Genomic DNA, 12,002 nt, shown 5'->3' with positions numbered 1-12,002 from the left:
TCTTGGACTCCTTACAGATTTTTGCATTTCTGTTTGAAGTCCAATTGGTTTTTGTGTTCCTCTGAAATGTAATAGGATAGGAGTAGGATAATATTTTTATCACTTGAAGGGATTAATTAATCATAGAAATATATCCAAGGATGGAGATATTAAAAAATAAACTTAATCAAGTATTTCAGCATAAACCTAGTGATTTCTAAGGGAGTTACCTAGGTTCTTCATTTCAAGTGTCTGGGATATTTATCTGGTGTTCTTTAGAGGAGGATTGAAATTTTCACCAAACTTCATTATCTTAACACAAAAAAATCAGGTAAGTAATTTCTCTGTATTTTTTTTTTCTTGAAATTTGAGGATCAGGTTTCTTTAAATTACGAAGGCTTTGTTGTTGCATTTTTCTCTTTAATTCTGTTTAATATATTTTAATATATTTTTCTTTACAACATGAGTCTCTGCTTCAGAAAATAATTTTACAATACAGGGTACGCTGCTGGCACTGCTGATGTAAGTCTTGGCATGTATACCAGTGAACTTGTGATGCAGTTACAAAAATCTCTGTGTGTATTAGAACTGAGTAACCATGGAAAACCTAATTGTAAATCAGTCTCTTGTTGCATTTTCATAAAGTCCGCACATGACACTTCCAGCAAACTAAATATGGATCTTGATATGAGATTGTACCCTTAAAACAAAAATGACATTTGGAAAACAAAAATAAAGCTGTGTAAAAGGGTTGTAAGCAAGAAGCATTCAGAAAGCCTGGAATATAGCATTAAGCAGATCCATTCCAGGAATAAGTGGTTCAGAACAATTTGTAAGAAAATTAAAATCGGAGGTGTTCCGTTGTGGACCAAAAAAGGAGCAAGGCGTCCAGAGCTCGAGCTGCTTCCAGGAGCAGAATCTCTAGAATAGCAGAAGTAGGAAGCATGCAGCTCTGAGAATGTGGAAACATAATCAGCTTTGGGTTTAGCTGTAGAGGCTAAGCAGCCATCCTCACAAATCAACTGATATACTGCATTGACTAAAGGATACTATTATTGTATAAAGTATAGCTGTTATATATTTTATTATTTTATAGTTTTGTAACTTTATTTCATTACTTCAAATCTGTGTTTTCAGGTAAGTAATCTGATAAAGACTGCATTCTGTTTCTGTGAGTGTTGTGATTCTGTTAATAGTGGTAATAGCTGCTTATGCAGAGCCCACTACACCTGTGCAGAGTGTATCAATTGTCTTTGAGATGCAGTTCTGTTGAGCTGCACAGGGTGAGATTAGAATTTGGTCTTCATTACCATATGACAATCCTAGCTTAGTCATTAGCCAGAAAATTCCCTAGTAGGCAGTAGGATATTGGAGAGTACACCAGAACCCCAAGCGTGGTGAGCCTACAGCAGTGAATCTCATTCTAGGTGTATGTGTATGTTTATGTGTACACATACACGCACTTGCATACTTACTTATATATACAACACCATTATACTGTGTTATTTTTTGATTTGGCTTTTTGGGAGATGGGGGGGCTTTTGTTTGCTTGGTTTTGTTTGTTTCTTTACCGTGAGTCAGAACTGAGTAGCCAGGTGCTGCCTTGTGCTCATATATTCAGGCATGGGGGATATGTCCTTGCTTCATTTGACAGACAAATTTTTAATCTCTTCATTCTGAGCTCAGACTTAACTAACAGTTTTTAGAATTACTTTTTCTACAGCAGTTGACTACAAACCATTTCCAACCATCTGAACCAAAATCAGTTCAAAATTCCTTATACGGACTATTTTTGTATTTAACTGGATTGCATATCAGCCCCTTTACAGTGAAGTACTTGAAGTCTTCAGATTCTAAGCTCATAATCTGAGCAAACACTTGACCAGACTGTTCCATCTTAATCCACCCCTGGAAATGCCAGTGCTGTTTTTTGGAATAGTCTATTAGTTTAGTTTAGGTCGGAGGAGAGATGCGCTTCAAACTGCTGTTGACGTCTTAGCCATTCATTCAGTTAGCACCTGCCTTCTGAATGACACAAAGACAATGCTGAAAAGACTTCATGCAAAGCCATTTGATGTTACTGACTTGTAGTCATTTGAACGCTTTCAGCATCACCAGGAGCTGTTCAGTCTGCCAGCAATTCTAGAGAGAGCGCGGTGTCTTTTCAGGCAGAGAGAGAAGTCTTTAGGCAGAAGCAGCAGCATACAAAGGGCTAATTCGTCCTCCTCTGATTCTGCATGGACTTCCATGATAAATGAGAGCAGATACTGCAATTGGTGTTACAGTACTGCATGCATCATACAAATTCTAGCACTGAGATTGCTGTGTGGTTTGGCACTTCAGCTTGCAGGAAGGCTTACTCCTCCTGTCCCTATTCCCCACTTTCAAATAGGCAGTTAATTTCCTCTAAAACCAATGATCTGTATAACTAAAAGACCTGCCAGATACCCTAAGATGTTGTTTCCTTGTCAGGAATTTATCAGGACAAGCCTGGATGAAGGATGGGGGTGTCAAATGTCTGGGCATATGTTGAAGGCCAGCCATGTGGGTTGAAGGCCAGCTGTGTGGGTCGTAAGTCCCACCATCTCTGACACCAAGAAGACCTGTCACTGATGTTTGCAACAAGACTAGTGGAGAAGCATCCCGCAAACACCTAGATAGAAAGCCCTTTCTGCTTTCCTTTTGTCAATATGAGAGTAAAGTCTAAGATACCCTGTCTGTTTCAGGGAATTACAGAACCTGAGACTTGCCAGACTATCACTTCGGTCTTCATCATCCTACGGATGTCTTTAATGCCTCACACTACTGGGTGGGCTCATGTAGGCTGTTCATAAACAAAGCTTTGCTTGTGGTAGAGAAGGAAGTACAACATAACACACTGCACTGCAGCCTACCATTTACTTAGTTTGGATTAAATTCTTCATGCTGAAAAGCACTCTTGTGTTGCCTTATTAAGTACACAGTATTATGTGATGTGTAAATTACATATTAAAAATACATTATGTTATGGCTTTACAGATGTAATAAGGAATGTAAGCCATTTTTAAAATTTTAAAGAATAGACACAAAGGCGGAAAGATGGAGGACAACTGTTCGAAATGTCTTGGTAGGACATCTTTTTAGTATCAGTATTTACAACTGGACTGTCTATGCTTAAGTGTGGTATATCTAGCAGTAGCCAATCTACTGACAATAAGACTGTTAACAACAGAAATGTGAATGCAGTTTTTGTTTCAAAGATACACACAAGAGCTGACTAAGATACCCAGCTGAGCTATGTGCAGTGCTCAGTTGGGAATGAGCTGGAGTTTAAGTTGAATCTTTAGAGCCAGGTGTAGTCAGGTGGCCTGTCACAATGTTCCTGATTTGTTTTGCAGAAATCTAGCATTTAGTTTGTATGTGTCTATGATATAGTTAGACATCCTTTCTTTACTAGTATTTATCAATATAGATTATTTTTTTCAATCTTAGGAGTATATACTTCCAATGGAAAAGCTGTTTTTTCTTAGTTAAGTCTGAGGAATTTTTTTACTGTATCCTATGTCAGATTATGCAGGGGGAAGAAAGGGTCAGAATTTATTGTTTTATTTTGCAGTTACGTATATCTGGTTGCTTCCACTTTTTGTTCTGGGCATAACGAAAACTGTTCATCAAGTAGATGTGTAAAAATAAACTGTATTTTAGAGAAATTTTACCTTTTTTATGTATCATGTTAAAGTAAAGAGAGAATAGGAGCGGTATTCATGACATGATCCAGCTGAGCTATGTGCTATATATCCTTATAAAGGCATAATTTAATGCACCAAAGTTTATTTTGTCACAAACCAAAAGAGCTTAATGGCCTGTAGAACTCAAACTGTAAAATACATGGTTCTAGAAGAAGACTCACTGGAGCATGCTATGCTACTGAGACAACATGTATTCGGTACTTTGCAAAATCTGTTATCTTTTTGAAGGAGTGATAGTTCTGGTGGCTAAGGAGTTAAATTATCCTTTGCCTTTCTCTTAAGGGATAACTTGCTCTGGCAAACTGCAGTAACATTGGGCATGGCATTCAGGTTAATCTGTGCCAATTAATTGCTATTATTTTAGTTTTTCTTTCTAAATATTTTCTCTCTTTAAAAGGAAATTCCATATTTAATGCATTTTTGAATTAACGTCAATCAAGTTAGCAAGTCAGTATGTAAGGACCATTTCAAAGATATATTCTTTATATTTTAAAAGTGTTAATTAACTAGTTCTGTTCTGTTATCTTTTAGCTAAAGCTTTTTGAAAAACCTAATGAGTATTGAAAAGAAATGTTGATTAATATTTTTTTCATCAAGGACACACTGTTTACATTATTAGATAACTCCTTTGAACGAGAAATCATACCAAAACTGGTTTGCATTTTGTTACTAAATATGATGCTTGACTAAAGTCTGTCCTGGTCTAGGAGCTACTTGAAGGAGATGTTGCTGTTTCGCCTTCATACATGTTGCCACCGCTACCTATTCCAGGGGATACCTTTCCTGTCAGAGTTACCCATTTAGTGTCCCCTAAGGAGGTACGTTTTGTAAACATCTCATATATGTTGCAGACAGGAAATGTTGCAGTCCCATCATGCTGGTGAAAAGGAAATCATGGCTAACAGTTTTAGATAATATAAAAAAAGGATTAGTAAGGTTGCAAGATGCTACTGAGTTATTGATACAGACGATTGTGCAGTGCAACTAGCTGAATGAACTCTTAGTTGAAATAGCCTCTTGGGAAAAATAAATACTGACCATTTCCCTAAAAAAATTAATTTCAAGAATTACAATACTGCAGTTTGGTACTCACCTTGTATAATAAGAAAATAGGTCATTGGATCTTAACTTGGCAGAACAATAATGATTTATCTCTTCTTTATTCTCCAAAAATTACATTACTGGAACATTGTACAGTAATGTGAACATTTTCTGGCTGTTGCAGTTGTATTTTACTGCCTTTGGTCGATGATTGATCATTGATTTTTGTGTAAACCCACACAGCTTCCGTCTAGTAGTCTCCCAGGCACAAGGCGGAATGTAATGTTCATTGATCAAATAAAAGATTCTTATGTGGACTTTGAATGTTGAATGACGAAATAGGAGAACAGGAAGCAGTGAGAAGCTGATCGTGTTACAAAATCTGCCATCTTCTGAGTGGATTGATTTATACTGAAGTGCTTGTGTCGTTGTTTTGGTAAATCTGTAAAGCAAATAACAGGTTTTATGGTACTGAAGTGATTGCTTTAAATTCAGCATCATAGTCTAATATAAATTCACCCCACTAATTCACTTGAGTATACACATCTTCAAAAAAAAAAAAAAGATATATAGTGTACATATACAACTGTTTTGACTAAGTACAAGATGGAAGTGTTTGGGTATGTTAGAAAAGGGCTTTTCTTAAATTGTGTATTCTGCTTCCTCTCTTCTAGGAGAAATAATGAATATTTGTTGGTTCATTTTGTGCAAATGATTTAACTCTTGCTTTTGAACATGTTATATAATTGTAAACACTAGATCTGCTCTGGACTCCCTATAGATTTAAGTAGCAGTTGCATGATGGAGTTGCAGCTTGATTATATTGTGTACAAATTAGAAAATCAAAATTAATTTTCTTCCGGGCTAGTGAATTATAATGCTGAGTTTAGAAAAAATAATAACCTACCCATTAATTTGTTTGTAATTTCTGAAATGGCTCTGCTTTAAAAAAAAAAAAAAAAAGACATTTCAGTTAGAAGCTGTTATGTAGATTTTAATTCGCCTGTGCATGTTGTTTAAACTTTCATTTCCTTGACCTACAGCATTATACTGATGATCCAGTTATAAATTAGGTGAATGGAATGTCTTCGCATAGCAAACAAAACACCATTTCAGAAGTTGTTCTTTCATTAACTTTAAAATTAATCTTTGGTTTGATATTATGAAGTGAGATTATTTACCAAGTAGCAGGAGGGAGGAATCCTAATAAGACACAGCTGTGAAATCTCATATGGGTATATTCTCTAGTATGTGCGTTCCTTTCATTCTTACTTTTTAACATTGAAATGTGGTGTTAATAAATCATGACTCTTCTGCTTTTGGAAAAAATTTTGTGTAAATAAGAAATTATTCGTAAATTGAAAGAAGAAAGGGGAGCAAGGATGTGCTGAACCTTTCAAAGATGGGAACAAGTAATCTTCTAATAATCCTTGATCGCTGATGGAATTTGAAGGTTCTAAGTCATCTGCAAAAATTGTAATACGAGAGCCTTTTCTTTGAGTAGGTATATATTTCCCTTGATCCTTCTAAGAACCTTATGAAGCAGTCTACCACAGAGGGAGATGCCAACTGTGACTCGGAGTTGGAGAGCCTTGATGAAGCCCTGAAATGGTGCAATAAAAGTGTGGAGTCTCTTCCTCTTTTAACGCACTTCCAAACAGGTATGTTAGTGTGTTTATTTTCCCTGTTGTTTCATGTGGATATACAAAAAGCCTGAAATTGTTTCTGAAGAATAGGAATAATTATATTTCTATGTATCTTTAAGTAAAACTTTTGGAGAGTTAGGAGTAACACTACACTATAATCATATGATACACTATAATCAGGAGTGTAAAAAAAGGAGTGTAAAAAAAAAAAAGGGGAGACCTTCTCACTCCCTGCAACTACCTGACAGGAGGTTGTAGCGAGGTGGGTGTTGGTCTCTTCTCCCAAGTAGCAAGTGACAGGACAAGAGGAAACATCCTCAAGTTGCACCAGGGGAGGTTTACATTGGATATTGGGAAAAATTTCTTCACCGAAAGGGTTGTCGGGCACTGGAACAGGTTGCCCAGGGAAGTGGTTGAGTCACCATCCCGGGAGGTATTTAAAAGACGTGTAGAGGTGGTGCTTAGGGACATGGTTTAGTGGTGGCCTTGGCAGTGCTAGGTTAACGGTTGGACTCGATGATCTTAAAGGTCTTTTTCTTCCTAGATGATTCTTCTATTCTATAATACTATGTTTTTACTTTTCATGAAATTGAGACTTCTGTGTCATTCTGCTCCACTGGAAAATGATGGAAAGAACTCAGACTTCTGATGCCTGTTAAAGTTGGTGAACTGAGTTTAGATTGCATATGGCAAAAATAAGACTTTTCCCTTAAGGTGACTGTCACTGAAGCTGTAACTGTGAAAAATATTTGAAAGACACAAGTTATGTACAGAAAATCATGTTACCAAGAGTTAGAAATTATGTGAACCCTAAAGAGCATCACTTCACTTTAATTCTGGATTTCTCTGATTGGGCAAAAGATGGGCTTTAATTCTCTTGTCCGCAGCTGTTGGGCCTAAAATAACATAAAGTATGTGGGTGTAGAACTTTGTGAAGAAACCCATTATTGCTGTACTTGATTCTACCAACTAGTAAAACTCTGGTTGAGATTTTAGGCAGCATCTGCCCAGTGTCCTCCAGACTATTGTCTATTCTCTTACAGATCGATCTGTTTACTAACTGAAATGTGCAAATGGGTTGAAGTTGAAAAGTTTAAACGTTAAACAGTTTGGATCACTATCTGTTAGTTTTCTGTTAATTCTCATCATTGCCATGTGAGGTAGAGAAACTTGACTTAAATTGCATACTGATGATTGTGAGTTGGAGTTCAGAGAGAGTTGGAGGATGCATAGAACAAAATAGTAGTACGAATTAGAGAAGAAAGAAAAAATCTTAATCTCGGTCACAAAGTAAAATGGATTTTCAAGTTCAGTTAGTTTGTACTGGACTGTGAGTATATTTTGGGGTGTTTTGTGGTGGTTTTTTTTCTTTTTATAGAAATGCCTTGCCTTGTGGAATACCAGGATGGTTTATGGTATAGAGCAAAGCTCCTCGCCGTTGAAGAATTTGACCCTGTTAAGATCCTGATTCAGTTTGTTGACTATGGTAGTTTTTCAGTTGTCCCAACAAGCAGGTAAATACGTAAGGAAAAAAAGCATGTAAAATGTCTATATGTGTATGTATGTATACACTTTTATTTGTAAGTATGTATTTTATAATATGTGTATGTATTTTTACATTTATTACTATTTATTTTTATATGACTAGATATATTATTTATAATAATTTAGCATTAGATTTCAGTTGGAGAGAAAGTTAGTTGGCTGGTTAAATAATTTCTGTCTACAGGGTATGGGGTTGTGCACCTGCTTCTCTTTCTCAGGTTTTTCTGAGAAGCCCATTATTATAATATCAGATTTCTTCATTGTTTTCAGGTTACTTAACCTGTGAAGTAGGCTCATGCTTATAATCTGCTTTTGCACCCAAGAAGCTTACACAAAACAGGGACTGAGCCCTCCAGGTGTACAAACAAATCCTCTGATCCTCTGCGATGCAATCTGCGTAGAAGACAGCTGGGGAATAAGATAAGGGAGTATCTGAGTGGCACACACCCTGTGCTGCTTGTGTGGAAATTGGAAGTTCAAATCCCTGTTCTGCCTGGTGCTGAGCCGCTGTAGGAACTGATCCTATGCTGACACACAGATGTCAGCTAAGGGTCTCAAGCACCCCAAGCGTTTAGGGTCTCCTAAGCTTGTCTTGAATTTTCTCTCTTCAAGCACTCTCACTTTACATATATATATACACACACTGCTTAATCACACTGAATTGCTCTTGAGCTCATTGGGAGATCTCTAGGTCCTTGCTGAAGATGAGGCAAAATGGGAATTTGAACAGATTTCCTGCTTCAAGGACTGTTAGGGTCATGGGAGAGGGTGTGTGTTTTATTTCAGGGTTGCACTTCTGCTCTGCTTCGCCATTCCCTTGCTTCTGGTATAGAAAGATAGAAGAATGGGGAGATGATAATATAAAACTGAGGTACCAATTTCCAGTAGTGTGTCTAGAGTACATCCAGGCGTGAAGCACTTTGGACCACAAAGGTCTATGTCATTTTCCAGACGCACCAGATTTGGAGCCTGCATTGTGATGACTTGCACTTGCATTCCTGTGCTCGAATCTGTCTTGGGTGCTGGAGACTCCTCCCCAAGCATTGTAATGGCAAGCCAGTGGGCCTGGCGGGCTGAGGGGTCTGTGTGATACTGGCCTGCTTCTTGATCGTTACTTGCTGAAGTCCTTTAGAGGGCCTAGCCCTTACTGATAAATTGTTTGGTGTGACACTGGCATGTTACTGTAGAGCAAGGGCTCTGATCCCAGTTTCTGCACTGTAAATCTCCTGTATGAACCGTTATGTACATACTGACAGTTTAGCTTGACAGGTGGATTGTTGCAGGCAAACATTTTTCATTTTTGTTTTAGATTGCGTCACATACCTTACCATCTACTGAAGTACCCTGTTCAGGCAGTACGAGCTCTGCTGGCTGGATTTAAACCTGCTTTATACAACAAAAACGTGGAGAGAATTCCTTATTCCCCGGAATGGAGTGTGGAAGCATTGTGGGCTATGATGGAGTGTGTTGAAGGAAAACAGCTCTCTGCTTCCATGCTTGTGAGAAACACTTCTTTTTTTTTCCTCCTAGTTGTTGCTCAGCCTAAAATGCTTACTAGCACTCTGAGTGTAATTTCTGAGTATTTGTTTTACTATGAACCCTCATGATTTAAAAATGTGAACCATTTACCACAGAGGAATGCTGATGAAGAGAGAAAATCACCTGGTGCTCTTCTTAATCCTGCAAACAAAAAGCTTCTGAGCATTCCTGTTGTTTCAAAATGAGTTTTCTTTACTTAAAAACAGAAATATTCTTTGTGTATTCACAGCTCCATTTAGGCAGTGAGTAGTATAGCCAGTAAAATAACTTTTACTATTGGTTAGCCTGAGATTTAAATCTGTTACGGTCAGAACTCTGTCAACTTCTGGTTTTCAGGCTCTTTCACCAGAAGTCACCATTTCTTTGTTTGAAGACGACCAAAACCTAGTTCATATGAAACTGATAGAAATGGGACTTGCAGATTTGGATGAGTGACATGTAAGTACAGTGAATATAAACTACAAATTCATATCATTACGAAGGTATGATTTCAAAAGTTTTAAGGAAAGTCTTAACTGTCAGTGATGTTTACAACTAGAGTTTATTTAAAAAAAAAAAATCCCTTCTGTCCACACTTCCACTCTTTTAATAAAATAATAAAAAAAAATGCTGTTAAAAAAATTGCATTTCTTTACGTACACATTACTAAAGCCCACAGTATAGCTTTAAGAACTAATAGGTACTGAAACAAAGAGCCCTAAGGCAATATAACAAAAAGAGCTTTTGCTGCTAGTAACTGAAGAAGGTAACTGGCAGATGTGTGGCAGTGTCTGTGCCCAAACAATCAATCAAAATTAATTGTTTTGCTTCATTTTCAGCATTTGATCTCAATGTCCTGTGCCAGTGGTTCTCAGATAGATCCGTGATAACATATGGATGTCCATACGTCTAGTCAAACATGGAATATTTTACATGAAAAGCTTTATAGTATGTGTTGTCTACAGAGAATACTGGACACTTGGATTTTCAAATTTCTTGGCCAACTCCATGTTAAGTAGTCCTTTTCCCTCCCATTTAATAAGCACTCTTCTAATCTATGTTTATAGATAATGTTCTCAACGCTTCTAAATCTTGAAATAGTGAAACTATATATTCACATCTCAATCTCTCATTTTCAGAGCCTTAAGTATTGTTCTGTGATATCCTTCTCATAAGAGTAGATGGAATTAATGTATAGTAGTAAGGAAATAGATAAAAAGCTGATGCTGGGCACACTTGTTCTAGTATCTCATTAGCAGACTTGGAGGGAAGATGATAGGTTTATTACTGCGATGTAACTCTTGTTTGTGTTTCAGGCATATTTGGTGACAGACTTCTCCAGTAACCTAGTCTGGGATCAGGAGTGAACAGTTAGGGGTGAGGGAGTGTTACTGTCTTTGTTCTCGAACATGTTTGCATTGCTGCTGTGTTTTCTGTTTTCAGTCATGATGAGATGGATGTGTTTTGGATGTCCTTGGTCCTGGAGCTGCAGTGTTCACTTGAAAGTGTTGGAATAAACAGGAGCTTGCTCAGCATGCAAGCTTGTTTTCCTTACTGCTATTGTATGTAAGGTTTCTTTGGATGTCTCTTTACTAGTGTAGTATATCCTCTACATTTAAAGCTCAGCCCCTTTCAGTCTCCCCATGGAGAATTTTGTCTAGATTATCAAGGAAAAAAACGTACATGATGAAGACTCCACAACCTCTCTGGGCAACCAGTTCCTATGCTCAGTCCCCCTCACAGTAAAGAAGTGTTTCGTAATGTTCAGAGGGAAGCTCCTGTGTTTCAGTTTGTTCCCATGTTTGTGCACATACACACATACCCTTATGCATGTCTCTTCCCTCGAGATCACATGAAAGCAAGTGTACGAAACTTCTCCCAAGAGTGTTGCTCAGGCATGCTGCAGGGGTAGCTTGCCTGTTTATACTAGTAGAAGTTTTAGTACATATTCTGGTATTAATCAGACATGTGCTATATGCTGTTGCAAATACCCTATAGCTGTTGTGTGCTTATCTTCAAAATGTGTTTCTTTCCTTATTTTCATTAAAAAAGAAAAAAAAAAGAAGTTGTTTATCAACCATCTGGAAAGGGACTTGGCCCCAAATTACATGAGAGCTGCTGTTTAAGACTGCCAGTCCACACAACCAAGCAACTTTAGTTGTGAGTGAGCAAGTTGATTTATCCGTTGACTAAAAGAGGGCACAGGCACAGTAACTGCAGAGTTTGCTTTCATGGAGGAGAAGGCAGGGGGGAAGGGAACGAGGGGAAGAAAGTGAGTATCTTCTCCTATGCAAGAGAATGAAACAAGTTCTTCAGCATCCACTACACTGGAGAGTTAGAGCAGACACCCTAGCAGTACCACTTTGCTTGTAGATACAGCAGAATTTTAAAAGACAAGTCAGTTTAAAAATGCCTGTTAGGTGGAAGAACTGGATGAGATGACCTTTGTTGATTTCTGGTGTTTCCTCCCACATTTCTGGTAGCTTGGAGAATTAACCTGTCATACAGTCTCATCTGTCAGTTTACAGAACAGAGTTTGGGGTTG

General features: G+C 37.6%; 1 protein-coding gene across 1 annotated transcript in view; it reads left to right on the top strand.

Moving 5' to 3' along the window:
* Positions 1-11,011, top strand: part of RNF17 (ring finger protein 17) — a 52,073-nt gene extending 41,062 nt beyond the window's left edge. Inside the window, exons 34-39 of the mRNA XM_075140003.1 lie at positions 4,415-4,525; positions 6,253-6,409; positions 7,773-7,908; positions 9,249-9,438; positions 9,815-9,916; positions 10,297-11,011. Of these exons, the coding sequence (XP_074996104.1) occupies positions 4,415-4,525; positions 6,253-6,409; positions 7,773-7,908; positions 9,249-9,438; positions 9,815-9,913 (693 nt within the window). The 3' untranslated portion in view covers positions 9,914-9,916; positions 10,297-11,011. The remainder of the gene's footprint in view (positions 1-4,414; positions 4,526-6,252; positions 6,410-7,772; positions 7,909-9,248; positions 9,439-9,814; positions 9,917-10,296) is intronic.
* Positions 11,012-12,002: the final 991 nt, after the last annotated feature.

Source organism: Calonectris borealis, chromosome 1, assembly GCF_964195595.1.
Source record: "Calonectris borealis chromosome 1, bCalBor7.hap1.2, whole genome shotgun sequence".
NCBI lineage: Eukaryota > Metazoa > Chordata > Aves > Procellariiformes > Procellariidae > Calonectris > Calonectris borealis.
The sequence above is the reverse complement of the archived record's forward strand: the minus strand, read 5'-3'. Positions and strand labels throughout refer to the sequence as shown.